The sequence below is a fragment of the Cupressus sempervirens genome, chromosome 3 (assembly GCF_028749045.1).
Source record: "Cupressus sempervirens isolate cs-2001-9-10 chromosome 3, ASM2874904v1, whole genome shotgun sequence".
NCBI lineage: Eukaryota > Viridiplantae > Streptophyta > Pinopsida > Cupressales > Cupressaceae > Cupressus > Cupressus sempervirens.
The window spans coordinates 733,660,405-733,679,438 of record NC_143120.1 but is presented as its reverse complement, the minus strand read 5'-3'; the positions used below and the strand labels follow the sequence as shown (position 1 = coordinate 733,679,438).

The 19,034-nt window shown below is 37.2% G+C and overlaps 1 protein-coding gene across 4 annotated transcripts in view; it reads left to right on the top strand.

Annotated features, from left to right (window-relative positions):
- The window catches only part of LOC149568863 (D-isomer specific 2-hydroxyacid dehydrogenase family protein), a 165,379-nt gene that overhangs the window by 50,174 nt on the left and 96,171 nt on the right, over positions 1-19,034 (top strand). For all 4 annotated transcript variants that reach the window (XM_089821746.1, XM_089821747.1, XM_089821749.1 and 1 more), the window contains exons 2-3: positions 2,370-2,514; positions 2,797-2,924. In XM_089821746.1, the coding sequence (XP_089677872.1) occupies positions 2,370-2,514; positions 2,797-2,924 (273 nt within the window). The remainder of the gene's footprint in view (positions 1-2,369; positions 2,515-2,796; positions 2,925-19,034) is intronic.

Sequence of the window (19,034 nt, the reverse complement as noted above, 5' to 3'; positions counted from 1 at the left end):
AGGCTACAGGCACGGGACGAAGGTGAAAGTGATGTGTCAGAAGCAGATTTATCTTGTTGTAGTCAGTCCGTTAATATATTTTGTCTTAGATATTTTGTAATTGTTGTCCGAAGACGACTTTTTCTTTTGGGGGGGATGATGTTGTCAGGAAATAATGTAACGAGATGTACCCGTCGGGGTAACGGGATGTATGCGTCAGGGTGACGGGATGTATGTGTCAGGGTAACAGGATGTACTTGTCGAGGTAACGAGATGTACCCATCGGGGTAATGAGATGTATGCGTCAGTGTATCGAGATGTTCTCGACGGGGTATCGGGATATTCCCGACGGTGCATCAGGATGTTCCTAATGGGGTATTAGGAGGTTCTCGACGGTGTATCAGGATGTTCCCGACGGGGTATCGGGAGGTTCGCGATGGTGTATCGGGAGGTTCGCGATGGTGTATCAGGAGGTTCTCGACGAGGTATCAGGAGGTTTCCGTCAGTGTATTGGTATGTATGCCGTCAGGCTGACATGTATCGGGATGTATCCGGAAGGTTCTATTATTGTAGTTGACATGTTGTATGTGGCCGACGGATAACTTCGAGAAGGTTCCTCAGACAGTATTTATATCTCCCTTCAGGATCATTGTAATCATGATCATATTAGAACCTAATGTAATATCTTGGCGTATGCGAATATAATCGAAGGAGTTCTGCTATTCTTGTCTGTTATTCTGTTCTATTATCTGTATGCATTGTTTCTTTACCTAGCATGGTAAACATACCGTGATGGTTTCATCTTTGGTATCTACAGTTCTACCTTGAGTCTTTGCTCGTTCAAGTAAAATGAAGTTCTTTAAAGAAGGAAATGTAGTTAGGGCTCGTGTGAGACATGGTGTGTTGGTTTAAAAGGACAGCTTCCAACGAATGCAAAATGGTACCATAGAGAGGATGTTGGAAAGGAACTTCCACATCTAATGAGTCTCTAAACTTTTTGGACCAAAAGCCTGCTAATTGGGGATATATTATCTCAAAAATAGATCTTTGTTCTGATTAAATGGTTTTTATTTTTCCATTCAATAATTTTATATAGTTTTAGAGTTCCTTTACAAGAGAGCTGAATTTCATTGGTTTTGGAGCATCATGAGCTTGTATTAGGGTTTTTGCAAAGACTCATGATGATTTGGAACATCTTAAGGGAGAAGACGAACTTGTATGCAGGTGGTAGAAATAACTTGTTTTGCAGTTTTGGGGAATTTGCTGCTTGTTAAAGGTGACAAATATGTGAATGCCCCTGCGAATTTGTGAGACTGTTAAATTTGCATTCACCTGCTGGCAGAATGGGATGAATTTGGTGTTTGTGTGCTAGCAGAATTGGCGAATTCGTTTATGGGTGGATAGTTATTAGAATATGAAGGATTTTGTCTGTTCGTTTCAACTTCTTGGCATTGGTTTTGTTGAAAACCAAGGGATTATGAAAGGGCCTATAACAATCAGGTTTGTACAGGGAATACAGGATGACACTTGTGCTTACCTCTTCATGCAAGTGTTTTGCATGTTATTGTTTGAGCAGGGCTTTTGGAGCTGCATGGTTCGTTGTAGATTCTATGAGCTCTTGTTACTTGTTGTGGAGCTCGGTTGGCGCATTAAGACCAACCTACATTGTATCTTGAGTGTTATGTAGTGGAGATGAGTTTATATCCCTTCCGCTGATATTTTTCTCACTGTTTAGGGTTTATCCATTAAAGTCATTACTTGTTTACTTCTGCTTAGGCGGATAAGCAACTTATAACCATAGCATTTCATGTTTGGGATGTGTTTTGAGTAGTTAAATAGAGAATCTGTTTCTGGTGAACTGTTTGTATCTCATTGAGTTTATGGATCACATCTTCTCATACTAAGTTTGCAACCATACTGTCAGGTCAACATTTGTTAAAAGAATATATCTTTAGGTTAAACGAATTTTCTTTTATATTTATTTTTTAATTTGATTTCACACTTGATTTCTTTTAATTACCTTTCATATTGCTGATTAATAATGATTTTGTTTCTTGATTTGACTTCATTAAGCTTCAGTTTTTGCATTTCAGTTGAACATAAATTAGTATGATGTTCTAAAACTATTTTGAGCCATAACTTAAAAGCCTAGGTGTATGCACAAACTACATTATACTTAAAGAGTTATAGTAGATATAAATTAATATATGCATAGCAACAAATTATCTTGGAAGGCAAGGTAATGACCTTTTTCTTTTCAATTTACTAATTATTTTTAATTCATAAATCATTTTGGTTGTTTCTTGTAGTTTTCTTCCTGTATAAATAAACACAAAATACTATTCCTATATTCTTATAATGTCTAGTCTTCCATGGTATTTGAATTTCAGGTGGATGCTGTACCCTTTGATGAAGTCCCTGACAAAATCGGAAATTATGATATATGCGTAGTACGTGGTATGCGTCTTGAATCAAAAGTCATTGCTCATGCGAAAAAGATGAAACTGATTATGCAATTTGGTGTAGGATTGGAAGGTATGTTCCTTTTTAATATAAAATTGCCCATAGTTTTAAAATCATTTAACAATAAAAGCGAAACTTTATATTTTTGTTTCAGTATACAACCACACGAAATCCATTGTAGTGTGGCATGTTTTATGTTTCTTTTTATATTTGTATACATTCATACTTTCTGCCCATTTGGATCTATGTCATATTTTTATGCAGTATTCAGTTTCTATGTTTTAGTTTGCATAATATAAAGCCTCATAAACAAAAATGAAGTTATCTAAACAAATAAGCATATCGTGGAAGCAGGTGTTGATATTGAGGCTGCCACAAAATTTGGAATAAAAGTTGCTAGAATCCCAGGCAGTGGTTCTGGAAACTCACTATCATGTGCGGAGCTTGCTATTTATTTGATTCTTGGCCTTCTTCGGAATCAGGTGAGTTAACACAACAATGTTTTATCTTCCCATTTTGTTAGCAATTCGGTGGAAGTTTTTTAGGTGATAATATTTGACCAAAATAATTATGTTCCCCATGTGAAGATCTTATGATGATTTCAGGTCCCACTTAGAGTTCATTTCCAGCTTTAGATTTTTAAACTATAATGCCTGATTTATCATCCATATGGCCAGCGAACTCCATTTCAATCACATCAGTATCTACTTCCTCACTGATTGTTGGTTAAGCCCATTTTGATTTGTGCAGAACATTATGCCAACACACTCAACTTTTAACTTTTGATGTGATATTTTCTATTCATAATGACAAATGCCCAAGGCTGTCATTTCCCCTTTTTTCTCAAATAAGAGCTAATAAAAAATAAAAAATTAACAAGATAATAAAAAAGTAAAATATATAATTATAGGTTGACCCAAATTAATATATGAGCTCTTACATTAATCAAACTAAATCATTAATTAAAATATACATGCATAAATATAGATAATACATTATTAATATTGTTAATTAAAATCATTGAGTCAATAGTAAATACTGTATAATCTATAATGAATATTAATCAATCAATACAATCATGATATTGATCCATTAAATAATATTAATCAATATATGTATATCTGATTAATTGTTTCCTTATAATTAATAATAACTAATTTAAAACCAATAAATAAATATTTAGTAATGTCAACTAAGTGATATAATTCATAATTGACTACAACAAGTTGATGATATTTGGCAAATAATAGTCGACTGGAATAAAACAAAAGAACATTGGGTATGGGTTGCGACCTATGACCCATAGCCCATAATCCAAGCATTGGGTATTAATAGGGATTTAGAAATTAAGATAGGGGACACAAAAAAATACCAAAAGAATAGATAACATGTTTCTATACTAGTCAATCAATATTGGATACATTAAAGAGCTCATTCAAATGTGGATGGAGAACATCGATTAATGATTTTGAAGACCAATAAATAAAAATAGAGCACCTGATTACCGAGACTGCTCAATACAAAAAAAGTGAGCCAGAGCATTAACAGGAGATAACTATTGTTGAGCATTTTACAAAGAGACCAAAACAGTATATTACTAAAGGTTGGCTAAAATGGAGCGACGGGACTGGAGAAGTTTTCAGAATTATGAAACAAGAATTGGAAAAGGCAAGGAATCAAATACAACAACAGCAGATATAAGGAACAACCAGCAGTCCAAAATAAAGAGTGGAGATGGAAGAGCTCTGAGCAATTTCATAGCACATTAAAAACTTTCTATTCCCTATTAGGGTTCACATTTGGGAGATATGACTTCCGTCCAATGTTCTTCAGCCACAGTCTGGGATCATAGTTATAAGATAGCCCATTTTTAGAGGAAATTATTGCAAATAATATACTGCTTTTACTATCCAGTCATTCAATATTACACGACTTGCATTTATAATCAATTTGCAGGTCACTATAATAACACACAATAATGTTTTTACAACTGATGCATTGAGAGTCGAGACTCTCAAATATAACATAACCTCTTATTATAAGTATCTGATCGCTCTTAAGTATCTGTAAGTCTACATTTGGTATTTTGGTAAATTGCAGATCTATATCTACAACACAGATCACATTGCATATAGCATTTGGGCAATATAAGTTCATACTTATAGATTGAAGGCCGTCACCGCCCTATACCGAGTTACCATTATTTTTCTTCTCCATAATAGCTCTTTATTTTATTAATAAAATAAAGAGCTTTTCAATAAGAGTTTCAGTACTGAAATTCAAAAAACCCCAAGAACAGCCACCAAACCACCCATTACAATTTCAAAATGTCAGACACGGGATTTTCAAAGAAACCCTAAACCAACAGCCACTTTTGTCAGAGATAACAGAGATTGTAATTTGTTCTTCGCAACAAAATTGCAGGGTTTATGCTCAAAACCTACATAAAAATTGACATGCCTGCTCCAAATCTGCATCAAATCCTTCCAACAACTTCCAGACAATGCCAAACCACCAGCCTCACCATCCCTGGAACAATTCCTTGACCAAACTGATTCCAGGTCAGTGGCCAACCACCATTGAAACAAACCAAAAGAACCACTATTCGGGGGCCCATTCATGGTACAATGCACTAGTAATAGCCAGAGTTTATTTACAAAAGTCACACCACAAGAAATTTGGCATTCTCCATGCCCACCCAAAAGTACAAGATGATCATTCTTAACCCATTTTAAATAAGAAACATGTACAAAAAACTCTAAACCGAACATGCAAAGTAAACCCTGGATTAGAAGAAGAAAAATAGAGAGAAGTAGGGCACCATTGGAGATTTTTGACCATCCATTAGTGCCAACCTTGTGCCACAACACTAATTCGTTCATTGAACAATGCATTGATTCTTGCTTTTGGGAAATCCTTGTCACCATTACCTGCCTCTTTCCTTTGTTTGAGTTTCTGGAGTTTGTCTTCATCCTCTTCAGTCCATCCGACATTGCATTTCATTCTATTAATGTCTTCATCAAGGAAATGGATCATGACCATGAATTTCAAAGCAAACAAACCTTTCCTTGTCTCTCTAAACCTTTTATTTCTTAACCTTTCATGAAAATGCCATACAAAGGCCATGTACTTAATGCCCTAAATCTTCGAAAGGCCGCTTTGTTGGTCTCTCAAATTAATTCTGAGTCCTGGAATAGATTTTGCTAAAATCTCTTCAAATCCTCCTACTGCCTCCTGATGAACAATTGTTTCCATAATCAACTTGTTGATGGCTTTATCTTTGGCAAGTTGCAATGCCTAGGCCATAATCATGGAGTAAATGTCAATTTGGTCTTGTGGCGATTCTCAACGTGGTGAAACATTTCCCCTAGTAGAATTGAGACACTCTTTGTGAGCTTGTTATCCATGAAAGTAAACAATTTGTCCAACCCGAATTTCCTGCAATGCCTTTAAAATGGGTTCTGCTCGCTTGGTTCAAGTGAGTAAAAGAAGTTTCCATTTCTTCTCTTGTAGAGAACTTTAGAGATGAGAATGAAATGACAAAAAAGACTCACCAAATTTTGTTCTTGGAGGCACAAAAGTGAAATGTTCCCCATCATAATCAATCTGATCATTAGTAATTACTTGGCAATCACAACAAACATCACATTGTACTCCCATCACATCTCCGTCGTCACTTGCATGCCGCATTAATTGGTTGCAGTTGTTTGTGGCCAAAAGGGAGCTTTAGTTATTATAGAGGATTTCCCACATCCATCCTTAAGTCTTGGAAATCTTTGAGTATGATTTCCTGCATGTTGAGAGTTAAGGCCCAATTTGATAGTGTGTCAACTTCTTTATTGCCTTGCCTTCTTACATGTGATAATTTGACATCCTCCAAAGAGGGTGATCGTGCGATAATTTGGTTAATGTAATTTTGTGGGTGCCAAGCATCCATGTCACCTTTGATAATTGCATTAATAATGATTTGTGAATCACCTTCCACATGTAGTTTCTTGACGCCCAACTTCTTTGTTGCTCGTACTGCTATTAAAGCTGCTTGTGCTTCAATAATATTGTTAGTTCCATTCAACAAGTGTTTCCCGCCACAAGTAATAAGATCATCATTTGAATCTCGAATGATAAATCCTGCTCCTAAAGGTCTAGGGTTACCTTTCAATGCATCATTGAAATTACATTTCCACCACCCTTCAATAGGATTTTCCCAAACAACATCATCAAACACACCATCAAATGGATTAACCCATCCCTACCCATTCAAGAACCAAAAGGGTTTGTGGTGACCAAGTGAGATTCAAACTGGAGTTGATGTGTAGCACTGAGATCATTAGCCTAACACTACGCCTCATGATTTGCCTTTACATCAACTACTCACATGCTCTTTACCAAGGTACGATTATTAAGGAGAAGATCATATCACAATTAATGTTTGTGGTTATGGTAGGCGATTAATAATTGTTAGCAGATTAATACTTGTTAGTACAGGATTATAATAAGTTGGTTGTGTTGTCCTTCCTTTTGTCACCACAAAATGGAGGCAACACTATGAAACTTTTCCAATTAAGTTTTGCATATCTCTAAGATAATTCATTATTTGATTGGTAACAAATAACAATTATCACCAATCCATATAAAGAGTCTTTTTACTGAAGGTTCTCATCAAGTCTTTTTGTTTTTTCAGTTTGTTAGCCTATACTTGATTTTTGAGGCCTTCAAAGTTCTTTTTATGTTTACTTGTTTGTTTGGATTGCTTTTATCTTTTTGTTTCCTTCAATCTCCTCCTTTGAATCATACCTTCGTTTTGAGATATCTTGGGGCTTAATAGGAGTTATTAGTTAAAATATATTAAAGTTTAAGTGCACAAAAAGTGGAGTTTAGAACCTCCACTACATATTTAAAATATTTACTTTATATTTTAATGTTGAGTTGCACCTTTTGAAATATATGACTTAAAATCACTTTTTTTGTTATGTTTTTAGGTTACTTTTAGACAAAAAATTATAACTTAAGTGATTTAAGTCGTTATATTGCACTTCATGTTATATTTTTATGTTGAGTATCACTTCAATTTATAACTTAAGTGATTTAAGTTGTTAAAGTGCACTTTATAGTCTATTTTGATGTTGAGTTTTACTTTAATGTTTTAACTTAAAACATTTAATTTAAATCTCACTTTTTGAACCTATTTACACATAAACATGTAAAATATGTTAGTTTAAATATGTAATGGACCCTCTCTAAAGTGAGATTCACTAAAGTGAATGAAAAAGTCATTTGGTAAAGAGAAACTTTAAGTGATGCAAGTCAATAACATGTTATTTTTGAATGAAATAAATGTAATTGCCCTTCAAAACCATGTTTTTGGCTTGTAAACCACTTGTTTCTTGTCAAAACAACTAACTGGGCAGTTTTACATGCAATTTAAAACATGTAATGCATTTTCGAAACCTGTTTCTGGTCTTTGCATGCAAAATGCAAACATGTATTTGTATCAAAGAGCCACGATTTGCCTTGGAGATGAAGTTTCATGCAAAATAAAACATGTAATGAGTCTTACAAACCATGATTTGTATGGAATGAGGCTATTTTAAATATGTAAATGGAATTGCAAACCCCAATTTTCCACTACTTGGGCGTCCAAGTTTATTGAAGCTTGGTTGTGCAAATGCAAGTCAATTAAAACATGTGACACATCTCCTAAACTCTGATTTTGCTTTAGGCGTTAGAATATATGCATTTGCATTACATGCAATGCCTTCTCCAAGCCATGTTTTCAGCTTAAAAGGAAAACATCACTTGTAATGCATCTGAAGAACCCCGATTCGCCAAGGCATTGGAAAGAAAAGGCCATTGGAGTAAGCATTTACATCTTTCTATGCACATGTAATGCAACATTCAAATCTCAATTTGCTTTGACAAGACATTTTCAAACATGCAAATCACTTGGAAAAGTGCGACCTGCACTTAGGAGGGCATTTGCAAGCACATTTGCAGTATTTAGCACATGCATTTGCACTTGTAAACCACGATTTAGAGCTAGAGTTTGAATCTTTCAAACCATTTGATCTTTACATGCAAAAACACTTCTGAAACCCGATTTTGAAGAGAACAAGTTCATTTCAACTTCTTCTTCTTCCTAATTTTGCTCTTTGCTCTCCAAGTAAGTGTAAGATTTCGGTTTTGCTTGCATTTCTTGATCAATCTGCTCATTTGCTGCATTCTTTTACTCTTTATCTTCTATTTGTTTGAATGCAGCTCTAGATTTTTGATTCATGTTATGAAATAAGTTTAAAACTCTCATTTCTTGCAAGTGCAAAAGGTTATTCATCCCAAAAACGAAATTGCATGCAAGAGTGAAGTTTTGGAATTTATCAAATCAAGTCAAAGCAAGAGGTATGTTCTTTATTTTCGTTTTTGCTTTTTATATATACTTTGGTTGCTTGTTATTGTTTGTTTTTAGTTTGCTTGAGAAGGAAAGTTGAAATTTTCACCAAATGAATGCAAGTATCTTTTATGCATTCATCTTCCATATTCAATCCATCTCCAAATTCATCCAAACTCCATATTCCTAAATATGTAACCACGCTTCCAAAACCTGATTTCATATTTACACCAAGTAAAAATAATGAGTTTTTCACCACATGTAATTGCATCCGATTTTGGTAAAAACTCACATTTTTAAACATTACAAATTTTCATCTTACACACATCCATATGCTTCCAACTTGCATTCTTGGCCATTAAAAACAAAAGCCCTTTTTTGCCTACTTGCATACCCCCCTTGTGAAACCTGATTTTCGCCATTTTTACCCAAAATACAAGTTGTTCCAATCATTTCCAGTCTTCTAAAGTGTTCGATAAGTATCATAATCACACTTTGAACACTTATCTTCCATGGATCTGCCATCATTGTTCGAATCTTGAAACCTTCATGGATTCAATCCAATTAGAAGATGTTTTCACCTTTTGGAATTCTCATGTTGCATTGAACTCTTTAAGTCAAGAAATGTCAATTTTTTTCCAAAGAATAGAGACATCCTGTCAAGAAGATATGCTTCAAATCAAAAGAAGCAATATTCATTTTGTCTCCAGTTTCCCAATGGCTGCTCAAGAACCTGAGTTCATGTAGGAATGCACTATGCACTTTGATTGAAAAAATATAAAAATAAAATAAAAAATCAGTCAAAGGTACTGATGGGAAAGTTGTTCTGAGTTTTCATCCGGACATCATTGTGAAGGTCTTCAAAGCGCCGGAAAATTCAGAATGTGCAAATCCTACAAAGGAGAATTCACAACAACTGTGGAAAGAGATTTCAAATAACAATTGGCGATTCATCAAAGAGAATCAAAGGCTGCCAAAAGATGGAACACGACGGTTATCAAAGTAAATGCAGTGGCTTAGAATACAGAAACTCATGACAACTCCAACATTTTCATCATTTTTGCTTAGAAGACATGTTTCGTGTAATCCATTTGCATGTAACCCAATTACACATACCTTCAGTCATGTAATCTATTAAGTCTTTTTGTTTTTTGTTTGAGTTAGTTATGGTGGTTGAGTTTCTCCCACCTTTTTTCCTCTTTTCTCTCACTCCTTTGCCTAATAAAGGAGTGCCCTCAATTGCAAATAATCATCTTTTTTATATGCAATAGAGCTTTGCCAAACTTGTACAAGCATAACTATTATTGTGCAATAAAACTTCGAAATTTTAAGTGAATATAAAGAAGCATTTGAATTCAAAGTGGTGACTAAAAGCAATTGTTGTGAATCAAATTGGAAGCTGTGACTGCAATTTGAGTTTACTGTCTTTATTCATGTTAATCTTGTGTGTGTATTAGAGAAAAGTGAGTACGAGAAGCAATTGAATTCAAGCTGTGGCTGGAAGCAATTGCGGCAGTATAGATTAGAAGCTGTGACTGTGGATTACATTACTATCTTATATTCATGCAATTTGTAGAGTTAAGCTACTTTCATGTGTGTGCACTGAAATAACTTATAGAATTACAGTGTGGAAATCATCTACTTCTAAAAGTTTGTGCGCTCCAATAGTAGAGATTTATCTTATAATAAAAAAAAACTAGACATAGATCTAAGTTGGTTGGCTTTCAGTCAGCTTGTGAGTTGGAGTTAGTTTATTGGTATTATTGTTTCCAACTAAAGAGTAGTTATAGAGATTAATCTTGTCCATTACTTGCTCCACAATTAAGGGATTCTTTCTTGAAATAGGAGGAAAGAATATCGGTAACATCCTTTTACAATATTTCTTAACTTCTTGTTTACCTTGAGTTGATTTAAGGAACATTGAGAAGGGGAGAAGCCTTCCCTTTAAGTTAAGAGAGACTATCTCACACACTATGGCTGGTAATCCTATTTCGCAATCGAATTTGTATAAATTGTCAGTTGCAAAATATCCACCCAACAGGTTGTGCCGAAAGGTTGCGATGGTTGGTATTCTTAATCAACTAGGAATACAATATGTAAAGGGTTACCAAAACTATGGAAATTATGCTTATGTTTTATGTAAGACTCTGGTACAATCAATGAGAATAATATTCAACCATTTAAATGCTTTGTGTGGTTACTGCTCTATCATCATTTCGTTATTAATGTAGTTTTTTGTATAATATTAGTGAATGGTTATTGTGGCAATATCACTTCCACATTTGTCATATAACATTTTTGGTGTCATTGCTTAATGTTCGAACCTAGAGGTTGGAACAGTGATAGGTGGAAGGGTAGAGGCATAATGAGCTATACTTTTGACAAAGTACTAATGATTGACAGTGACATTGAGGAGGAGGAAACAACTGGGGAGGACCAGTTGACAAAGGATCTCGTTCAGTAGCAGTAAATGAGTATATATAGCGGGCGGCAAAGCAGATGGCTCTCCCCAATGGTAAAGTTTTTGCTGAACTCATGGTGATCAATGCAATGTATGATCTATTGCGAAGCCTCCCATGGTTACTAACATGCACACTACTGGAAGTTTATAGGCAACAAGAAGTAGAAAGAGAACAACGTAGACAACATATACTACAATGGTACAAAGGGAGGAATCAGAGGGAGTAGGAACCTTGAGACATCAGTAGATGTCGTACCCCCGATAATATTAAAAACTAATACCCCTCCTACCACACAAAGATAAAAGGTGTACTAAGTAGGAAACACAAATGGAGAAGGAAGTAGAAATTGCCCTACACAGATCACTTAGAATCCAAGAGAAGATACGAAGACGACAACATTTGCAATAGGAGACAAAAACTCCTTTAGCATAGCCACCCAAATGTTGGCCCATGAGGAGTCACTAGTATAGTTTTTGCTGAACTCATGATGATCGATGCAGTGTACGATCTCTTGCGAAACCTCCCATGGTTACTGACACGCACATTGCTGGAAGTTGATAGGCAACAAGAAGTAGAAAGAGAACATAGACAACATATACTACAATGGTACAAAGGGAGGAATCAAAGGGAGGAGGAACCTTGAGACATCAATAGATGTCGTACCCTCGGTAATATTAAAAACTAGTAGCTCTCTTGCCAAACAAATATAAAAGGTGTACTAAGGAGGAAACACAAATGGAGAAGGAAGTAGAAATTGTCCTATACATATCAGTTAGAATCCAAGAGAAGATACGAAGATGAGAACATTTGCAATAGGAGGCAAAAACTCCTTTAGCCTAGCCACCCAAACATTGGCCCATCGAGAGTGGGAGGATAGTACACAAGAATTACCCTTCCAAAGTATATTGTGGAGGCAAGAGGGAGATAGCAAGGAGAGCAAGCCTCCATTATCAAAACCATTTGAGCACTTAGAGGAAGGAGACAAAGAAAAAGAACTTGAAGGGGACATGGTGGGACCTCTTTCAGAACATCTTACGGAGAATAGGGAGCCTTCCTATATCAAACACAAGGATAGGGAGAACGAAACTAGAGACTTAGGGAGAAGAGAGTATAGGCACCACTATGCCAAGACGTGAATGATAGAGATCAAAAGGTATAACTAGAAGATCCGATCATTGCTGGAGGTGCAGTAGCCAAAGGTGCGAAAGATGCACAGTTATGTGGAGGAAGCAACCCACCAAAATCTAATAACGAACATGATACCTATCTTATGTGGCAAATGACAAACCCCTAGGACAAGTAAAAATTGCCCAAATTTAGTAGCAATTGATCAGAAGATCTTGTGTGCCATTATAAAACATGCATGACTATCTGGGAAGCATGAGGACAACGATTATTAGGTAAAAGCATTCCTTGTCATACCTTGAGGGGTATAGCATTCGGTTGGTAGACAAACCTTCCAACAGAGGATAAAGCAATGTGAAAGGATTTGAAAAAAGCCTTTGAAGTAGAATTTAGGCTACTCTGCGATGACGAAGTAGTAGTCGAGATATATGATGCTTGACAAGGGAAGAATGAGATAGTTTGGCCCCTACCATTGTAGGCTGAAGGAACTAATCGACGAATTGGAAAGTCAACCGACAAATAGTTCAAATAAGAGATGGTTCATTGAGGGATCAACACTTTATTCAATAGAAGATGAAGTTAGTATTGCCATCCTTGTATAGAGAGGCGTACAATAGGGTGATGGATATTGAAAGTGAGAGCAGGACATCACAAGGCAAAATGAGGGTAAGCGATGATACCTCAGATGGTGACAATGATGGGGAGTCACGAATGATCCAGGCACTCTGCAAGGACATGCTATGGATGATAAAGGAAATAAGGGTGGAAAAAAAGACAAAATGAGAAATGGAAATATGATAAATTGATTGCAAGAATGAAGGGCATGCAAGAGCCAGTTGTCCCAAAAAATTATTTTGCAACTCTTGTTAAGTATTAGACACTTGTTGAAAGAGTGTTCGTACAATTTAAAAGTAAGGAGTACCCAATAATAGTAGAAAGTCGTGAGATTAACAGTAGTAAGAAATCCAATAGAGAAAGTTTTAGCAATGATTAGATCCCAAACCTAGAAAGCCACATACCCAGATCCAGACACAGAGAAGAAAAGGCTGAAGGAATTTTGAAGGGAAATGCAGATGGCAATAGAAAAAGAAGACAAATAAATCCATGAGGCTATACATACCTTGACTCGGTCAACATTTGAGGCTAACATCTTAAAATAGATGTTGTAGGCCACTGTACCAATACGGGTGACATACCTACTAGAAACAATGCTGCAATTGAAAATGACAATCTCCAATGTGGAAGACACTAATGGCGGCCAGTGGAAGGACACAAACACAGATAATGGAGGTAGGAGGAGAAATGCCCAAGAGGACTCGTGCCTACCCAACAAATGCTGCTCACAATTCGAGTAGGAAGGACCCTTGCTGTAGTAGAAATGGAGATCAGCGGACACACTCACCAATGCCATTGCAAATGTAGGATCGAGAGTAAATGTACTCCTAGAAGTGACATGGAAGGCACTGGGGAAACTGGCATTTTGGCTGCGACACTCCATTTGGTAAGAGCAAACCAGCATGGCATAAGGCCTCTGGGGCCACTAATGGCACAGAAAGTGATTGTAGGAACATGACAATTTTTTCTTGACTTCCTGGTCATTACTTTGGAGAACAAGTGGTATGACGCCCTTCTCGACAGAGGTTGGCTCATCATAGCAAAAGAGAACAATATTTGGAAAAAGAATAAACTTCCATTTAGAGTGAAGGGAAGAAATACATCATTGACCTCAGAAGCCAAACACTAAGCTAGGAGTTGGCATTCAATTCTGAGTCAAAGAATGTGGGGTGTGACAAGATTAGAGGGATGGAGCCGGATGACGAGGGCATCTTGAGATTGGGAAGCTGCTCGGAAGACAAAACCAACTCCCTTAACAGGTTGTTCCACTGGTAGATGGAGGATAATGAGGTATTCCTACCGAATTGCCACATGTTGGAAATTATAGAAATGGAGGATGGGGATACATATCCAACAAAATATAAGGAGTACAAGGAAGGGGTAGGCAACATAGCTGGCACTCCTGCCCATCGAGGAAGAATGAGGAAGTGAAATACAAGGAAACATGTATAGAAAAAATAAACTTGGGAAAAGAAGAAGACCCAAAGCTAATCTTGGTGTGGGATGATTGGGAGCTTGTATTGAAGGCAACAACATTTAACATCTTTCTAGAATGTATGAGTAATGCTGATATGGAAAAGGTCGTAATGTATGAGTAAAACTATGCAGCTAAGACACAAGAAATTGCAAAGATGCTTGACGCTGTAATTATTTTTCAAGTACGAACAAGCGAGTGGGTATTTACCAATTGTCATCTCACTCAAAAAGCAGGCTAATCAGATGAGGAATTGTTTAGACTTCCGATGTCTTAATGTGGTCATAATCAAAGATTCGTACCCGATCCCATTCATCAATAACATACTGGAGGAGGTGCCTGGGCTTGAGATGCACTCATTCATGGATGTGGTTTTGGGCTACAACAAGATCAATATCGTAGAGCAAGATAAATTAAAGACTAGTTTTATAGTAGAAGATGGAGTGTATGCTTATAACAAGATGCCATTCGGCTTATGCAATGCTTTTGCCACCTTCTTGAGGATTATCCTCCACATCTTTGACAAAATGTCCATATGATATTTTAAGGCATTCCTAAATGACTCGTCAATATAAAAATGAGAAGGAAACACACCTCACAAAATTGTGTGAATGCATGGAGGGATGCCTGGTACTCAATCCAAAGAAATTCCGCTTCATGGTTCCACAAGGCAAACTACTTGGTCATATTGTTTGCAAGGATGGTTTAAATATCGACCTAGACAAACTAAAAGTAACTATTGAAATGAAAGACCTAGGAGATGTAACAGGGGTCAAGTCCTTTCTAGGCCATGTGGGATACTATCGATGATTTAACAAGGAGTTTGGGGAGATTTCCTTACCACTAGAGAAACTGACAAAGGTGAACTATTTGCATGGGGATTAGAACCAAGACAAGGTTGGTAATTGCATCAATTCTAGTCTACCCTGATAGGGACAAGGAATTCCATGTACACGTGGATGCATCCAACTACACCATTGGGGCCACCCTGGCTCAAGTTGGCACAAGGGGATGGATCATCCAATTTATTTTGCCAGCCGGTTATTGTCCGAGGCCAAAAAGAACTACAACACTACTGAAAGGGAAGCACTAGGTATGATCTATGCAATACGAAAATTTTGACATTATCGTCCGACCACATCCTTCACCTTCTATGTAGACCATCAAGCCTTGATGTACCTAGTAAATAAGCCAATCATACGAGGGTAAGTAGATGACTACTTCTACTCATTCTTTATTATCATTGTACAATTGGGCAAGAGCCATGTTATGGTAGATCAATTATCTAGAATAAAATCAGGTGAGCTAGTAGAGGGGGTGAATGAAGACTTTCCAAACACTCGCGTATTTTTGATAGCCATTCTACCCTCATGGTACAGAATTGTTGGTAGGTACCTGTATACGGCCTCATTTTTGCTTGGAATGCCATTGAGTGAGCAAGGGACATTGGCATTAAAAAGCAAGACATTCCAACTCATTCAAGGATTACTTTACAATATGAGACTCGACCATGTACTCTGCATATGCATTATGGAAGAGGAGATTCCCAGTGTACTACGGTAGTCACATGAAGGCTTCATAGGTGGGCACATGGGACATGATTCTATTGCACAAAAAATTCTGCTAGCTGATCTATAGTGGCTAACATATGCACATATGCAAGGGAACGAGTATTGGGGTGTGACACATATCAATATATGGGAAAAATCCTCAAGAGGGACTTCATGCCTTTATTTCGTGCACAATCCCAAGAGTTGTTTAGGAGATGGTGGTTGGATTTTGCGAGACTCCTTAAAGCAAGTACAACTTTACATTGTAGATACATTGTGGTCACCATAGAGTATCTAACTAAATGGGTAGAGGCAAGAGCACTTACAGACAATATTGTAGCAAGCACAACTTGTATTTTCTATGAGAAGATCACGACAAGATTTGGAATCCCCAAATCAATCACAAGTGATCGGGGAGTACACTTTGTCAAACAAGTAATGAAGAATAGGACTATAGAGTTTTGCATATTTCACAACTTGTCAAGCCCGTACTATCGCCGACCCAATGGACAAGTACAAGCCACTAATAAAATGTGATCTTAGTACTACATAAAATATGTGGAATAGGAGCAGGAGATTGGGAAGAGAGGCTACATACAATACTTTGTGCCTAATGGACAACTTACAAAGCAAGAATTGCGGTACAAACTGTTCTAGTTAATGTATGGTTAGGAGGTTGTAGTACTGACAAGCTCTAGCTTAAGGGTGGTCGTAGAGAATAGATGGGGAGACGTAGATGGTCTAAAAGATCAGTTAATGAATTTGGTCAAATTGGGGGACAACACAATGGGCAATAGAGGTAGCCCAATAATAGAGAAACTTTAGGCACGATAAATATCTTTGTCAGATATATGTGTACTCGCTTGAGCAAGTTGACTAGTTTTCGTCTATTCACACCTATGTTGTTTGCCTAGGGTTGTTTGTTCACATTTTTCTTGCTTTCTTTCTAGGTATGTTTTGTTTACTTGTTCCTGACCTATTTTTTTCATCCTCATTCCTGTGTTTTTGGGCTTTGGCTTCAGGGCTTCTTGGTCTTCCGATGGTGTTTCTTGCAGTTTTTCTACAACCATTTTTTCTCAAAGTTTTTTGCCATCTTTGTTCATGGTTCCTTGGTTGTGGTTTGGTTTACAACTGCCTCTGGGTGTCATCCTCTTTTTCACTGGGTTTTTTGCTCGTGTTTCTATGTGGTCTTGTGTTCTTCGCCTATTGTTGTCAACAATGACAGACTCTGGTTGTCCATTGTTTCTATCTTTTGTCTCTTATTTTGTCTTGCTCTTGCTGTCACTTTGGGTTTCTACTAACCACGAGAGAGACCTTGTTTCTTATTTGCGATTTTTGTTGCCTACCATTTTGTTCTTCTTGCAAGCCTCTGTTCCTTTTTTCCCTTGCTTGTCCCTGGGGTGAATGCTTCAGTGTGAATGCTTCATTGTGTGGTTGTCAGGAGTGCTTGGGCCTGTGTTTGTTGTTATTGTTGGTGGACATTTAGGATGCTCATTCTCTTGTGTCACACACAATCTTGGTGTTCTGGTGAAAGGTAGAAACGAAAGACGACGATTAATTCTGGTCGTTTGTCGTTTCTACCTTTTGTTGCTGATTTTGCCTTGCTCCTGTTGGCACTTTGGGTTTCTGGTGGTCACAAGAGAGGCCTTGGTGGTTGTTCATCATTGTCGTTGCTTGTCTTTTTGTCCTCCACGTGGGCCTCTATTCTTTGTTTCCCCCTCCCTGTCCCTAGGATGAATGCTTCATTGTGTGGTTGTTAGGAGTGCTTAAGCTCGTGTTGTTTGTTGTTGCTAGTGGACATTTATAGGGCTCACTCTCCTTTGTCACACACACAATTTTGGTTTTTTGCTATGAGGGATCTACAAGCTTGGTCTACCCCGATGGAAATCCCTTTTAAGCCAATCACTTATCAAAGACTTTGATTGCATTGCCAAGCTTGAGGCTAAGAACTGTTGAATGAAAATATTACCCAAGTTCACAGAATAATAAGATACATACAAAGAAATAACATAGAACATACCTTACTATCACAATACCAAGATGGTGAGGAAATGATTTACTTTATTCATATCAAAACATCATGAGTACATTATGAATATTTCAATGTCTTTATAAAAGGGTCTATTGGTTGGGAAAGCCAACTAACGCATTCCCTCACTACCTAACTACCCATTCCACTCAAGCTTAACAAGTGCTAAATACAATATTACTTTATTATGTACTATGAGAACCTAAGCCTATGTGATTCTGTACACTCACTATCTAGGACATTGATAGAGCTAAAATTACACGTTTCCACTAATACTTAGTGGTTGGCAGAATTTATTGAGACACACACTTCCAAGACAACGAAGCTTCTAAGGCAAGTTGGTTCCAATAACGAGCAGGTCCAGGAAATCCGCCTTATTAAGAAAAACAAACGAAACTTGACAACAAACAAACCTCCCTCTTAATGGAAACTGAACAACAACTTAAGTAATGGGCCTCCATTTGCAGTACCACTAGCTTTGTGCCCCTCTCGAGTGTTGAAGAGTTAGTCCAAGCTAGACTGATGCATGAGCAGGTGAGGGAAGCTTGCGAGCTCAATTTGAGAGAATGAGGCTTCCCTCCCTTCTTTGTCGACCCCATTTCAGCAACAGGTCATTCCTTCCTTAGCGATCAACTAGACATTTCAAACATCACACTTGACAGGGCATGGGTTGGCTATGACAATACCCTCTTCCTCTGGTTCCTTTCTTTGGCTAATCATCTTTGAGTTCTCAGGGTGAGGAGGAAACATTTTCCTCCTTCCACTAAGATTTATCTTAACAAGGATCTCACTAAATCACATGTGGTAGAGTTGAAACATTCCTGGGCATTTATCAAGAGCCTCGATGCTGTTGTTTGAGATTCTCCTCCGTCTGGAAGGGAATTGAAGTTGAATGCCAAGGCCAAATGACAGTCGTGGTGATAGTTGGGCATGACGGAGCCTAATAGTAGTTCCT